A 16718-nucleotide genomic window follows, 5' to 3' on the forward strand; every position below is an offset into this window, starting at 1 on the left:
GCACCATCTTGTTTGAATTACTGTATCTTTATAGTAAGTTTTGAATTCAGGAAGTATGAGACCTACAGCTTTGTTCTTCCTTGTCAAAACTGTTTTGGTCCTTCTGTGTCCTATGTGTTTCTCTATGAATTTTAGGATCAGCTTGTCAATTTACACAAAAAAAGGCAGCTGGGATTTTGATGGGGGTTGTGTTAAATCTGTAGATCCATTTGGAGAATACTGACATCTTACCAATACTAAGTCTTCTGACCCATGAACACAGGATGTCTTCCCATATATTTAGGTCTTCTTTAATTTTTTTCAATTATGTTTTGCACTTTTCAATGCATAAGTCTTGAAATTATCTGTTAACTTTATTCCTAAGTATTTTTTATGATGCCATAAATGGAATTGCACGTATAATCTCATTTTTGGATGGCTCTGGCTATTGTATAGAAAAATAATAAATTTTTAAATATTGATCTTATATTCTGCAATCTTGTTGACCTCATTTATTACCTCTAATAGTTTTTGTTTGTTTGTTTGTTTGTTTTTTTGGTGGACTTCTTAGGACTTTCTATATACAAAATCATGTAATCTGCAAATAGAAATCATTTTACTTCTTCTTCTGGTCTGACTGCCCTGTCTACAACCTCCAATACGGTGCTGAATGGAAGTGGTGAGGGTCTTGCTCCTGATCTTTGGGGGGAAAGCATTCAGCCTTTCACCATTAAATATGATGTTAGCTGTGGGTTTTGGTAGGTGCTCTTTATTAGTTTGAATAAATTTTTATTCCATCTTATTCTTGTTTGTTTTCATCATGAAAGAGTATTGAATTTTTTTCAATGCCCTTTCTGCACTTATTCAGATAATTATGCGGATTTTGTTCCTTATTCTATTCACATGGCATATTATATTGGTTAATTTTCATATATAATTAACCTTGCACTCTTGGGATAAATCCACCTGGCTATAGTACATAATCCTTTTTTTAGTTTTAATTTTGTTTAAGTTTGTTTATTTATTTTTGAGACAGAGAGCACACCAGGAAAGGACAGAGAGAGAGGGTGAGAGAGAGAATCCCAGCAGACTTCATGCCACCAGCGTGGTGCCCGATGTAGGGCTTGAACTCACAAACCATGAGATCTTGACCTGAGCTGAAGTCAGACGCTTAACCAATGGAGACAGCCAGGCGCCCCGTGCACAATCCTTTTTATAGGGTGCTGGATTTTGTTTGAAAGTAGTTTGTTGGGATTTTTGCTTCTATATTCATAAGGGATATTGGTTTTCTTTTCTTGTGGTATCTTTGTTCTGGAATTGGTAATAGTGGTCTCATAAAATGAGTTGGGAAGTGCTCCCTCCTCTTTTATTTTTTGGAAAAGTTTGTGCAGAATTGGTGTTATTTTTTAAATGTTTGGTAGAAATCACCAGTGAAGCCATCTGGCCCTGGTATTTTCTTTGTGGAAGTTTTTGGTTACTAAATCAGTATTTTTACTTCTTCTAGTTCTCTTCAGGTTTTCTGTTTCTTCTTGAGTCACTTCCAGTAGTTGTCTCTTGCTAATAATTTGCCCACTTCATTTGGGTTATCTAATTTGTTGGCATAATTGTTCATAGTATTCTCTTATGATATTTTTAAATTTTTGTCAGGTCAATAGTGATGTTTCCCCCTATCATTCCTGATTTAATAAACTTAGTCTTCTCTCCCTTACTCTTGGCCAAACTGAAGATTTATCAATTATTGGTATTTTCCTTTTTCTTCCTTCCTTCCTTCCTTTCCTTTTCTTTCTTTCCTTTTTATTTTTTTATCTTTTTACTGTGAGGTAATGGCATATATTATCCATTATGGAGACTTTCCCTTTTCTTATTTAAGCTTCTATTTCTGTATAACCTTTGGGACTTACTTCCATGGTTTGTCTACTAAGTCCTGGGAATGAATTTCCCTGTACCACTCTTTATTTCCCTTGCCATCAAATGTTCACTTATCTCTTTATGACTTTGGGCAAGTTAATGATCATCAAATAATATTTTCTGATCTTCATAAAAGGATAATTTCAATTAACCTCTTTGCATATTTCACAGTCTTGTGGAGGTGGGGCTTATGGAGTGGGGCTCAATATATTACCAACATTCTAATTTGTTTTTTTCACTCGTGGTTGTTAGTAGGTGTTTGTTGGTCTTTTCGAAGAAGATACTGTGTTGATCTTTGTTGTTGCTGTATGCTCTGTTTCATTTCTTTCCACTGAAACATTTATTGTTTCCTTTTGCTTGCTTTGGGTTTAATTTACTCTTCTTTTCCTGGTATCTTAAGGCAGAAGTTCAAGTTATTGACTTGCAAACTTTCTTCATTTTTAACATAGGTCAATAAATATTTCATAAATTTTCTGAATGGTCTGGAACAACTAGATTGATTGACATTGGAAAAGTGACGAAGCTTTGCCCTTAAGAAGAAAAGGTCCCAAAGGGCAGGGACCAGTGAGATAAGATGCAGTACAAGACCAAATTTCTAGAAAGGGTAAAGAAAGATGCCACAACATCATAAGAGGAATTCTCAAAAGAAAGATGGGTGCAGAAGGTATTGTAGGAAGTGTTGCTGCAGATAATAAAGTATAATTACACTTTGGTGTTTGGGCTTTTTGTTTGTTTGTATTTGAGAGACTTTAATAAGAATTCAACTGCTTTTCCATTTCTTTCCAAAATTAGGCTTGTGTCTTTTTCCCTTTTTTGCTTTCTTTTTTTTAAAACTTCTTATATCTAGTTAAGTAGTATACGCTCATAGTGAAAGCACTATACAGAAAGGTATAGAGAAGAAAATGAAAGTCATGAATATCCCTCCCTAGATTTTCATTCTAAGCTTTTTAATATGCACAATACACAATCGCTTACCCTCATTTTAAAATTCAAAACGTCCTGAAAACTGATAATTTTGCAGAAAATCATTTTAGTGGCAAAACTTGACCTGACTGGATATGAGGCTATTTATAGACTTTACTCCTATCTCTATGAATATTAATACTCTTATTTGCAGTATATTATATAATATATGAAATATTATCTTTCTAAAAGGTGGACTATTCTGATTTCTGAAGTATATCTGGCCCCAAGGATTTTGAATAAGGGATTGTAAGCCTAGCTATATTAAAAATTATATATATATATATATATGTATGTATGTATTATATATATACATACACTCACAGATGTTATTCTAAATCTCTACTTCTTAACAGCATATTATGAGTATTTTACTGTCATTAATTATTACTGGAAAATTTTTTAATGGTACCGTAATATTCCATCATGTTGATGCATTCTCGTTCATTCAACCTCTAGCCTTTTCTATATGTGAGACATTTTCAATTTTTCAATATTATAAATAGCACTAGATTAAACATCTTTGTATATAAATTTTGATATGTATCTCTTGATATGTTCTTGGAAGGAATTCATACATATAGAATCGTCAAGACAAAGCACAAATATTTTAAAGATTTGTGATATATACATTAAAAAGGACTGCCAGTGTCTCCAGCTAAAATGGAAGGCTGTCGTTCCCAGCCCACATGTCCATCCTCATTTGTGCTAATGGCGCTTTGACATACAGAAGTTTCAAAACTTCATCACTCCAAACTATCCGCCTTGGTTAAGAAAATCTTAGCTACCCCAATAGTATCAATACATTCTTTTTTTTTTTTCTTCTATAGCTTAATTAACCTAGAATTTACTTTGGAGTTTAAAGTAAGATCAAATTGTTACTTTTTTCTAAAGTTAACCGGCTAGCCCAACAATATCTATTGACTAATCCATTTTTCCTCCATTGATTTGAAATGTGAATCTTATCATAGACTAAGCTTATTATAGATACTAGAGCCTAATCTGAGGCCTTTCATTTTGCTTTATTGATCTGTTTATCTACTCTGAGCTTCCACACTGATTAAATTATTGCCATTTGATAAAGGTTTACAAATCTAGTGGTGCTCATTCCCCATTATTCTTTTTCCTTTTCAAAGTTTTCTTGGTTATTCTTGTCCATTTATTGTTCTAGATGATCTAAGATCTTTCTACTATCCAATTAGAACAAGAAATATAGTTGGAATTTCAATTAGACTTTCCTTCAATTTATAGATTAATTTAGCAACTATTGACATCTTTACAATATTGAATCTTTACACTGGGAATGTGGTTTGACTCTCCATTTATTCTATCCTACTGTTATGCCTCTAAGAAAGTTTTATAGTTTTCTTCTAATAGGTATTTTAAAAATTATTCCCCAGTTTTATTTTTATTGCTATAGTGAATGGGATTTTTTACATTTTATTTTACAAGATTGTTCCATTGATTTCTTTAATATATTTATTTTGTGATCAGCCACCTTACCAAACTGTCCCGTTAAATCTAATAGTTCTTCAGTTGATTCATTTGTGTTTCTAGTTAGACAATTACACTGCCTGAGAGTAATGATGATTTTTGTCCCTCCTTTCCAATAGTTATATCTTTTATTTATGATTCTTACAATACATTAGCTATATCTTCCACAATAGTGCTCAATAATAGTGGTGATAGCAGACATCTTTATCTTATTCTTGACTTTAATGTGTCTAGTTGTTTACCAGTAAGTAAAATGTTGATGTCTGAAGTTCATATTCATTATCATATTAATAAAATGTTATATGTATCAACTTCTTAAAAGTCAAATACAAATGTTTAATTTTTATAAAAAGGCTTTTCAGCACCTATCAAGGTAATAATATGATAGCCTAAGGAAGAGTCTTTTACTTTTTGTTGTGATGAGATTTCTTAATACTGTATCTTTCTTAAACCCACCCATGCATTCCTTCTTGGTCAAGGAAATTGTACGTTATTTTTTTTAATGACACAATGAATTCCTTTTGTTTGCATTTCAGTTAAGATCTTTACATTTACATTGACAGGCAGCGTCAATCTGTAGTTTTCTTTCTTTTATGAAGTTATTACTATCTTGTCTGTTTCTATCAAGATAATGCTATTCCCTCAAAATAAAGAGGAAAATGTATCATCTTTTCCTATGTTCCTATGTTTCCTATGTATCCTATGGGATAAAGTATGTGAAAGTTTTAGAAGATTTACTAAAAAAAACCAAGCCCAGAGCCTCTGCTCAGGTCATAACGTAAAAACTTCTCATTTTTCTCATCTTGATTATTGGTGTATTCAGGTTTTTTTTTTTATAAATTTGTATTTTTCTACAAACTTGTCCGTTTTAATGATATTTTTAAGTTTATTACCATAACTATGCACTGTTCTCTTGTTATTTAAATTTTTTCATCTGTATGTGTTTTTATGCCCATTTCCTCATTCCTACTTCAGTATACTTGTGGGTTTGTATTTTACTTGTTCTCTTTCACTTGTGTTTGGATTCTATCTTCAAACCCATCCATCCTCTTTCTCCGTTATCCAGGCTCTGGTAGGGTTCTCATGCTAAAGACACCTGTCTTCTCTCTTGCCCAGGCACACAGTGTTTCTGGGCAGAATTTGTCTGCTCCAAATCTTTCACTGCAGAGTCTGACAGGCACCTGACAATATCCATAGTGAGAAGCTTTTCTTTTCTTACAAAAATGTATTTGATTTGGTCCCATTCCTCAAGTTGCTGTCTGGTAACTGGTTAATTCATCCAATGAAGGCAGTGAAAGGGAATGAAAGAACAGACCACTGCAGTGGGATTTGGAAGCCCTGAGATAAGGCCTGAATTGAGTCTGTCCCCAGCCAGCTGTATGGCCCAATCTCTAGACTTTAGTTTCCCCAGCTGTAAAATAAGGTAGTTGGATTTCAAGATTTCCAGCCTATTCACCTTGAGTATCCTATGATTGTCTAGTATCCAGTTATCCAAATAAAATCTTTCTAGTTGAGACTAGATTACTATGCTATTCTGTACATATTATAGTTTCATTTTCACAGATATTTGGGGGATAGTAAATAGCATGAGACTTTCTAGCATTCTCAAAACTTATTCATCAAAGACTTCTGTATAAAATTCACTGGGTCCTGGAAGACTGGCAAGTTGCCATAAATACCAGAGCAACACAGCCTACCTTTAAGGTGGTTAGTAATACTTAACCATGAATAGTTGCCATTACAACTGGAAGCTCTTTACATGGAGTTTCAGGATCAAAATCAAATGTACTCTGCTAACAAAGCAACCAACAGAAGCTTGAACAATTGTTGGAAAAACTTAAGTCATGGCAAGAAATGGAAATCACCAAATTGCCAAGCAAAGTAGTATGATAACATGTAATAACAGTAAAGGTGATAGCACAGTTCCAGCTAAATTTATTTAATGTCATGGTTATAATTTCTCCCAAAAGAAACCCTGAATTTCTTAATTCTGTTTTAAACTCTGGTCCTAGACAATAGCATTATTTTGAGGTCATTTGAAATGGTAATTCTAGTTGGAAACATGCCCATCTTCTAGGAACAATATCCCCTTCTAAGAAATGCCCCCACTCTAGCCCCACACATGTGCTTCCTGCTATGAATCCATCACCAGAGCAATATGCATTGATTGGCCCAGAAAGGAACATGTGACCAAAGCAAAACCAATGAATTCCTTCCCTTGCTATTTGGACCTGGGGCCAAGAGAGTAAGGGGAATTTCCCTGGGAATGCTGAACTTACTAAACATATAAGCAGCAAAGCTCACAAGCCACCAGAGACCAAGAGTTCTGCCACATAGAGATTGGTGCATAATAAGACAGGAAAAAGGAACCCATAAGCAGAGAGAAGTGGGGCATCTGGACAAAGCAACTGGACAAATATCCATAAAGGAATACATCTGAGGGAGATTTGGAAGCTACAAGGCTGCAAGAGAGGCATCACTCTTAGACCAATGAAGGTGACTGGCATGTTGCCATAAATACCAGAGCAACACAGCCTACCTTTAAGGTGGTTAGTAAAACTTAACCATGAATAGTTGCCATTACAACTGGAAGCTCTATACAGTGAGTATCAGTGTTCAGACTGAAGAAAGTGACCATTAAAACATGGATCAATATAGAGTATAGAAGGGTATGGTGACAGTGAACAGAGAAAAGTCAAGATGAGAAAACAGACAGTGACCATAGACCATGATACCCTAAGCTAATGGTTTGCAGTAATTTTTTAAGTGCAGGACACATGGCATGGTGAATACTTGGAGAAGACTAAATTGATTTTATATCACATTATGTTAACTTACTAATAAACTCAATGTAAGTTTTGTTTCACAGGGTAGGTTTGGTTATGCATAATCAATCACCTTTATAATCTTTATAAAGACATAAATGAATTAACCCAATAAGGGATAGTTCCAGAGATCTGAACCTGAAAGATACCAAATGGCAATGCCAACAATATTCAGATTTCCAGACCATGAGGAGCAGATGAACAGCCCTCCTACAAACAGCCATTCTATAAAAAGATGGCTCGATCTTCCCATACAGGTCCCTGTCCTTTGGTCGTGCTGACTCAGTCACTGCTCTCACCACTTATGTGTTTCTAATTCCTCGCCCTGCCTCCTCCCCCTGGAGCAACTTACCTTGTATCTCCCACCATCCCACCTACCAAAATCTCAACTCCTTTTTAGATCCTACTCAAAATACCATCACTGTGATGCTTTCCCTTTACCCCTTGCAGCCCGAGTAGCTCTGGATCTTGTAATCAGGCATGTCTATGCCTCAGTTCCAGCAGTTGCCACAATTACGTGTTTATGTATCTGTCTTTCCCAGCTATTTTGTGTTCGTCTCCGCACTTCTTGAATCTAGCTTGCTGCCTGTACTAAAGAGTTACTGAAAGAAATTATGAATGAATAAATCCCAAATTACTGTGTGTTATAATAATGGTTATAGTTTTTCAATTTCTGACAAAATAGATTTTTTTGTAATTTTATACAGACAGAGCAATGCCTCTGTATGTTCATTCTTCCCAGTCTGCTATCCATGTAGTATGGACATCTGCTTACTACTTAAAAAAATATATATATATATATATTTATATCATTATTATATTATATTATAATAATTATATAATTATAATATATATAATATTATGTATAATATTATATATAATTAGATATAATTATATAATTATTATATACAATATATATAATAAGAATCAGTTATGAAATTATAAGAGGCAATGTTTGGGGCAAAAATACAGAGGTTTTACTAAACTGAATAAATGTCTGATCATACCCAGCTTCAGTTTCTTGGCCAATGCATCAATTTGAATTGTGGGATCAGATCCCATGGACAGGAAACATATCAAAGGTGTCCTGGTATCACTTTCTTCCCAAGTTTTCTCCAGGTTTAGGATAACTGGTTCTGTGTACTTGTCTTCCAAAGAATCTGCAATGTACTTTCTTGCTTGAAAAACAGTACGGTCTGGGCACCAAGACCTAGAAATGAATACAAGTTATAGGAAAAAATTCAGTGTGTTCATTTTTTATTCTATTTCATTCTAAGCATCTAAAAAACGTAATTAATTAGCAAAGGACAAAAAGCTAATTCCCAGATCTGCAGATCTGTGTAAGAAGGATGGGAAGGTTTCCCATCCCTGAATGAATACAAATTTAATCATGTGGTTTTGGTGCGAGGCACTGGGAAAAAATAGGCCAGAGCGGCTAAAAACATGGTCTGTTGTTAAGCCAGAAGAACCCTTAGAAGCCAGTTGATCCAAATGTCTCATTTTCAGAAGACACACCAACTACACTGAAGCTTTAATTAGTTTTTTTAAAGCTTATTTTTAATGTTTATTTTTGCAAAAGAGAGCACGTGCGTGAGCAGAGGTGGGGCAGAGAGAGAGGACAGGGGATCCGAAGCAGGCTCTGCACTGACAGCAGGAAGCCCAACACAGGGCTCGAACTCATGAACGATGAGATCATAACCCAAGCAGAAGTCTGATGCTCAACTGACTGAGCCACCCAGGTGCCTCTAATTAGTTATGTTTTTTTTAATCACATCAATGATTACCCCTGGTCACTGAGGCTATCTGCTTCAGGTAAGCAATTCCTTATTCAAACTCATAGGCAGGACCACATCTATTCTTTGATAAATATTTATCTTGTGCCTACCGCATCAGGCCCCACTTTAGGTGCTGGGGCTCAGCAGGGACCCAAGGGGAGGCGTCCTCCACCAGCTCCCGAAGACAATAGGGGCCAACCCGCTGCACACTGTGAAGCTCTGCAGTGTTCAAGGGGAGAATTAAAGTGTCAAAGTTGTCAAAAGTAGGTTGATCAGCAAGCACTTATTTAATACCATCTGTGTCGCCTGCACTGTAGTAGGTTCTATACACAGCAACACATCAAATAAATACCATTTACTATTTGATATTTTGGATCACAGACAAGCTCTACAGATTCTTATTTACTAGTAGACTACACTACTCGTTTGGCACAGATTCACTTTTTAAAGGATGGACAAAAGATAGACACATCTATTCCTATAAAAACAAGTAGCCCTGGGGCGCCTGGGTGGCCCAGTCAGTTAAGCATCTGCCTCTTGACTTCGGCTCAGGTCATGATCTCATGGTTTGTGTGTTCAAGCCCCACATCAGGCTCCACGCTGACAGCATGGAGCCTGCTTGGGATTTTCTCTCTCTCTCTCTCTCTCTCTCTCTCTCTCTGCCCCTCCCCTGCTTGTGCTCTCTCTCTCTCTCTCAAAATAAATAAACTTAAAAAAAAAGTAATCCTTTCATACTCCGTACATCACGAGGTCACCATTGCTGACCATTCTGATTACTCTCAAAGAGTGGACAATATCCAGGAAACAAGTTTTTCTAAGAAATTCAAGCTCAGGTGTATATTATTAGGGAAAACAAAAACCACTCCAAAATAATCCTACATCTTTTTGTTGCTCTTTTGGTGGCCCCATCTCCCCACCTCCACCCTCCTGCTTTGCTCACAAATCACACACACACACACACACACACCTTCCCATAGCCTTCTCCAGTAGCCTTCTTTGAGCTACTGGATATTTAGAAAACATGAAAAGAAGGAAAAGAAAGGAGAAAAGAAAAGAAAAGAAAAGAAAAGAAAAGAAAAGGAAAGAATTTTCTTCCTTCACATCATATTTTAATAGCCAAAACAACATTTATACATTTCAATAGGCAATTCCTGTTTTTTTCCTCAAATAAAATTTAATTTCAGCTTGTAGACTAATTGCCTTGTAACTTTGTGAGGATTATTTTTTTTATCAAGTAAATTCAACAATAAGTGATTCACTCAGTGGCAAATGATGAACAGAGGGAATAATAAAGGCATATCTTTCATGTGTCTTCTGCTAAAAGCACTATCACTAATACATTCCCTGCCACCACCACTATTTTATTTGCTTGTCAAGGAACTAAGGAATTGCCATCCCAAACCGCAATATGGAAGCACACACGTTTCTTAGAATACCCACTGGGACATAGTGAAGTAAACTCACTGAGGTAACATCTGTAATTTGACAATCTGATGAGTGATCCTTCTAAGTCTGATAATACATATGCTCACCTGATAAGTAAAAGTTTGCGGCAGGTATCCAGTGAATCGTTATATCCATCAGGGATAATTTCCTCCTCTGGAGCATCTTTATCAAACCAGCTTTTCCATCCCTTCTCATTACGAGATATCTAAAATAAATAAGCCAATTAGCAAGCCATAGAAATATATACAATTGGAACATGTTGGAGAGGATACTGAGTAACTTTAGAGGGTCATTCTTCACAGGCAGATAATTTTTCAAGCATAACTACACAGTTTGCTTTTTTTTTCAGAATCAGTGACTCAAATAATGTGGATATTACTATTCCCTTCAGTTTTTCCATTGCTTTTCTACATTTTTCACGGAAATTAAGACAGTGTATCAATTACACTAAATGATCAGGGAGGAAAACAACATAGAAGGGGGTTTACAAACAACCTGCCAATATTAATGACATTTGGGGCCAGATTATTTTGGGGAAGTAGTCCTGCACACTGTCAGAATGTTAGCAGCATCTCTGGCCTCTACTCAGCCTCATCCCCAACTCATGACAATGAAAAATGTCTCCAGACATTGTCAAATGCTCTCGGGGCGGTGGCAGGGCTGGGGGGTGGCACAAAGCTGCCCTTGCTTGAGGACCACTGATATAGACCATTCTGATAACCAAACCTCTAAATGTTGACCTCTACTTAAAATAGTGATAGATGACAGACTCTAAACTTTTATTTTCTTAGTGATTCCCTGCCTTGAGACCCCAAGCCTAAGAACAGAGGTCTCTCCAAGAGCTGGTCTGAAATACGTGTTCTTTCAGAGGCATGGCAAGAAACGCCAATTTTCAGAGGCATTAAAAGGCACTCCTTGAAGCCCACGTACTGACAAAACTAATTACAAAAACTGTAGATTGATGAGCCCGACGCTGCAACAAGCAGCCGGGATTATTTTGACCATGTTTGTAAGCATGTTTTAAAAGCCATGGTAAGAGCTGCAAGCAAACGGCAAAAGCTAACAGAGCAGATACTGTGTGCCAGATCCAAGGATCGGACTGTTACCTGTATTACCCTCATTTCTCACTGAGGCACAGAGGGGTTAAATAACCGCCCAAAGTCCACGTCCCGCAAATAATTCATCATATAGGATCCAGGCAGCACAAAAATGAACAGCAGAACAATTGCTCTGTAATGCAGTCATTCCAACTTTGTCCCTGGGGCACTAAAAGGAGAGGGAGGATTTCTGAACTGTTTCACAACTGCCACCTTTCTCCTGAAGATTGTTGCAGTGGCTCCTTGGAGTTGACTGCTCTCAAAGAATCTGCCCTGCACACTTGGTGCCCCACCCTACTGCACAGGTACGTGGGTGCTGCCCGCATCGCCCCCTGCGGCCCTCCTCCACAACTGCGGCTAGAGAGGAGGCGCGAGAAGAGAGAGGGTGTCCGTTCCCAGCTTACTGACCTGGCGGGCATCTGCTAATTTTGACTCTACCCGATGGAGCTTCCAAGCAAGCCCCGTCTGTGATGGGCAATGGGATATCTTCCAGCCCCTGGTTGCTCACCTCCACTTCCCATCCCTTTTCCTGGCTCTACCAACAAAACCACTTCCAGGTGCTAAACAGTTCAGCCTGAGATGCCAAAGCAGGGCAGATGCTGTTTGAGATACTTCTATTTCTCTTCCTGACATCCATTCAGCTGGGAGACTGACCCCCTTCTCCTTCTGCCCTTTCTTGCCACAGAGACCCCAAATCGATGGCCACCTGATGTCAGCTCCCGTGAACTTCTGCATCTTTCCTTAGGATGGCCGCTCCCTCATTTCTGGCCCGTCCAATGGTGACTGGGAGAGAAATAACTCATGATGTCAGGGAAAGAGCATGAGGTCAGAGGACAGCTTTGCCATCAGTGGCTATGAGGCCTTGGGCAAGTACTTAACCCCTTTGAATCTGTTTTCTCATCTATAAAGCGGGGCCAATAATACTTCCCTTGCATGGTTATAGCTGTTGCAAAATACTTATTCTATAGTTAAGCAGTAGTAGCTGCCAGATTCCTCACCACAGGTAATTAAATTCTAATCAACAGAGGCAAATGATAATGCCTATCCCAGTGTCAACCTAACCCGCCAGCAGAGGGCGCAATTGGTGAATGATATTTATTTATTTATTTATTTATTTATTTATTTATTTATTTATTTTTTACTCCAGTGGTGCTCTGAGGTCTCCCTTACCAGTCCCGGCCAGGCTCAGACCACCATATTTTTCCCCAGAGTTACTTGTTTGGTCTTGAGGGACTCGTGTGGCTGTACTACAAAACAAAATTTACTGTCCATCACAGGTGGACCCAGCCATGGCTGAATAGGTAAAGAGTCTCCATAATGTTTCAGAAATGCCACTAAACAGACACACCTAGTGTATGCTGGGCAGGGTGTGTGTGTGTGTGTGTGTGTGTGTGTGTGTGTGTGTAGAGGGGAGGGAATCAGTGATGACAGCATGAGGTCTCTACCAACTTGCATTCCACCCATCACCCCAGTTGTCTATCACCAGCACCCCCCCAAAAAGATGATTTTCAGCATCTGCCATTGGGAAACCACAGGCCTTGCATCAGTGATAGGTGGTTATGACCAGCAGACCCCAGAAATAAACACTGATCTTTATGCTGAGTTGCACAGCTATTCTCCAGTGAGAACTGAATTCGACAACTAATCCACAGTAACAAATTTACATTTTCAAGTAAGAAAAGCAACAGATGAGGGGCGCCTGGGTGGCTCAGTCGGTTAAGCATCCAAATTCGGCTCAGGTCATGATCTCACAGTTCATGGGTTTGAGCCCCACATAGGGCTCTGTGCTGACAGCTTGGAGCCTGGAGCCTGCTTTGGATGCTGTGTCTCCCTCTCTCTCTGCCCCTTTCCATTTGTACTCGGTCTCTGTCTCTCAAAAATGAATAATGTTAAAAAAAATTTTTTAAAGAAAAGAAAAGAAAAGAAAAAAGAAAAGCAACAGGTGAATCAGGACATGTTCAGCATATTCACCATTTCCTTCACCATTTTATATTTTCACCGTGAAAATGATGATTTTTTTAAAAAGGTTCCATACCTCTTAATGCGCCACAAATTCAAATGTGTACAATTTATTTAATTAGAAGCAGCAGTAAAAATGTAAAAACATCAACAGTCTACAGCAAAGGGACCACCCACCTGTTCGGATTGTAACAACTTGAGTTAAGCAGGCTTATGAATGACCCATGCACTCACACAGGAAGAAAAGGCAGTCACCTTCCCCTGTGACAAGGCTCCCTCTGATATTCCCCCTCCAAAATCTGCCCCAGAGAGCTCGGTGCTTTAATGCTACACTACTGCAGATAGCCCCTTGGGTGAAGGAATTGTCGCCAGGAGGCCCCAATTAAAATGGCCCCGGGTTACGTTTGGGTTTACAGATGTGCAGTTTCATCCAGCCCTCTGTTACCTGGTTCATAATCTCTGCAAACTGTGGAAGTTTGCTCAGCTCCACAAGATTCAGCCAGGTCATATCAAGGATCCAGCGGAACGGCTTGGGAGGGCAGGCTTTCAGATCCAGAGCTGCTCCCCCTGGGGAAGGGCATCCGTAGAAATCAGGTCAGCCTGTGCTTCATTTTTAGACACTTATATTCCAAATAACCGACACGAGACAACCATATTACAGAGAAAATGGGAAAATGGGAAAATAATCAAGACAGAAAGTGTGGCTATCTTTTTGGAGTACATTTCCTCCATGTCTTAGTGTTTTCTTTTCTGATTTAAACCATCTTACAAAACACAGATGGCAACTTCTTGTCATTTCTCCCTGCACAGAATTTTTCTCAGGTGGTTGCAGTTGTTGGGGGTTTTATCGTGGTTTGTTTTTTTTTTTAACAATCAATTTAATGACATTTACAATTTTGACTAGCTTGATCTTTTTTTTTAAATTTTTTAAAATGTTTATTTCTTTTTGACAGAGAGAGAGAGAGAGAGACAGAGCACGAGTGGGGGAGGGGCAGAGAGAGAGGGAGGCACAGAATCCAAAGCAGGCTCCAGGCTCTGAGCTGTCAGCACAGAGCCTGATGCAGGGCTCGAACTCACAGACTGTGAGATCATGACCTGAGCCGAAGTCGGACACTCAAACCGACTGAGTCACCAAGGCGCCCCTAGCTTGATCTTTTCATGTGTGGTTTCAAAAGTCACTTCTTAGTCCTCACTCCTCCAGAAGTTTGATACTCAATGTTATTTTTTTACCAGGTCAAAAAGATGGATAGATGGAGGGCAGGAGGGCTGTAAGACTTCTGTGGGTTTTTAAAGGAGTAACTCATGTTCAGATCATTTATTCATTCATTTATGCAACAAATATTTGCTGAACATCCTTTATGTATCAGTATATGCCAGGCGCTGGGGATAAAGCAGAGAAAACCACACAAGACCCCTGCTTTTTAGCAGTCTGGTGGAGAGAATGAATTACACCATTGGATCCTGTTTTGAAGCCAATCACAAATCAAAAGAGCATCCTCAATGTAACAATCTTCCACCAAGACACATAATTATGTTTACAATTTCAAAAAAAGTCCTCAACTGCATGTCTCTAGTAACATTTTATCATAATAACGCCAGCTATGCTGTTTAATTCGGATGTATGCAAAACAGTGATTCTGAACTTTTAAATCCTATTATCCTTCAGAAGAACTCATCAAATGCCTTCCACTTCCCCTATGACCTCTGGGCAAAAGAGGGGGTAGAGGGGACAATGGTGGTGGGGGAGGGGGGCATCTGCTCTCCCACTAGCACCTTCCTGAGAAGATGAATGAGCTGAAGTATTCTGCTCCTATAAATCCCTTTGCCCCCCTCTGGGTCAGCAGCTCTGAGCTCCAAAATGCCGTTAGAACGGGTAAACCTTCCTCTGCCACCTGGGGAAAGAGAAAACCGTCCTCTAGCACCATTTCTGCTAGTACTGAGTTTACTGCAGGAGAAGCAACTGTTAGAGAGCATCACCTGCAGACTCAAGGGACTCTGCTTCTCTATCTTAGAGACCAACACATTTTCTTCTTGGTTCTTTCCAAAAAAAAAAAAAAAAAAGTTTTCAAAGACATCAGGAGAAGACATTTAGGCCACAACGAGTCTTTTCAAACATCTTGGCGTACCTCCCCTAACCCACAACAATCACAGCCCATCCTGCTCCCCAAGATATCCTGGCTCTCTGTGCCACTTGCTAGCTGCATAAACACAGAGACAAAGAACTCAGTTTCTCTCCGATCCCCTCTTCTGTCAAACGGGTGTAATGATATAGAATCCACCAGATTGGTCACTGTGAGGATTAAGTAAATTAATGTATGTAGAAAGCTTAGAAGAGTCTTGGCCCATAGTAAGAGCAACATTAGTTGTTAACATAGTAAACATTAATTCTCTGTTTTGGAAGGCTTGGAAAGCTCGGGTCCAATCCAACCTGGAAGGCAAGAGCAGAGACTCCCTAAGGTGTCTTTGTGTCTGTGGTTTATGACAAAAGAAAGAAGGGATCTTTCTAAAATAACCAGGCGGGGAAAATAGTTATATCAATTACTCTGTAACAAAGGATTGTCCCTGGCATCTATTTCATTTTTCAAAGTACTCTGACATTCTCAGTTGAAGAAGAAAGTCAAAGGCACCTGTCAAATACTGCAGAAACCAAGTAGGAATTGACACAAAGGGACAGTCATTCCGGGGGAATCAAATATTTCTGCTACAATAAATAAGTCTTCTTTCCCTCTTAAGTATGGAGTTAAAAATTATATATATATATATATATATATATATATATATATATATATATATAAGATCTAAGGGCTCTATTTGTTAACTCTGTAAAGAATATTGAAAACAAAATCATATATCATTTTTATGAAAATAATTTGGTTAAAATGTAAGACAGCTCAAAAATGATACAAACTTTATAATAAACCAATTTTGTCTTAAAAAAAAAAACTCTTTTACTGCTGAGCTGATTGTACTTCTGTCAACCAAACTGTCATACAATCCAAATTAATCTTTTTAAAGCACTGCTCTGCTCATGCTACTTTCCTGCTCGTAAAACATTCGAAGGCTCCCTATTGCCAACTAAATTAAATCCGAACTCTTCTCACCGGCTCTCCTGGCCCTGTGCAATCAGGCTCTCCCTGACTCTCCAGTTTTATGAAATGGGGTCGTAGATGTGCTCTCACCACAGCCCAGATGTGTAGCCTTTTTAAATTTTTCAGTCACCACTCTAACCCTCCTCACAAATCCCCTCCTCACTGTGTCTTTCAGTCTCCTCT

General features: G+C 38.3%; 1 protein-coding gene across 5 annotated transcripts in view; it reads right to left on the bottom strand.

Moving 5' to 3' along the window:
- The window catches only part of DNAH8 (dynein axonemal heavy chain 8), a 329266-nt gene that overhangs the window by 69335 nt on the left and 243213 nt on the right, over positions 1–16718 (bottom strand). For all 5 annotated transcript variants that reach the window (XM_053222854.1, XM_053222853.1, XM_027057830.2 and 2 more), the window contains 3 exons: positions 13892–14013; positions 10477–10595; positions 8177–8379 (listed from right to left, as the gene is read on the bottom strand). In XM_053222854.1, coding sequence (XP_053078829.1) covers positions 8177–8379; positions 10477–10595; positions 13892–14013 — 444 coding nt within the window. The remainder of the gene's footprint in view (positions 1–8176; positions 8380–10476; positions 10596–13891; positions 14014–16718) is intronic.

Source organism: Acinonyx jubatus, chromosome B2 (genome assembly GCF_027475565.1).
Source record: "Acinonyx jubatus isolate Ajub_Pintada_27869175 chromosome B2, VMU_Ajub_asm_v1.0, whole genome shotgun sequence".
In the NCBI taxonomy this organism is placed as follows: Eukaryota; Metazoa; Chordata; class Mammalia; order Carnivora; family Felidae; genus Acinonyx; species Acinonyx jubatus.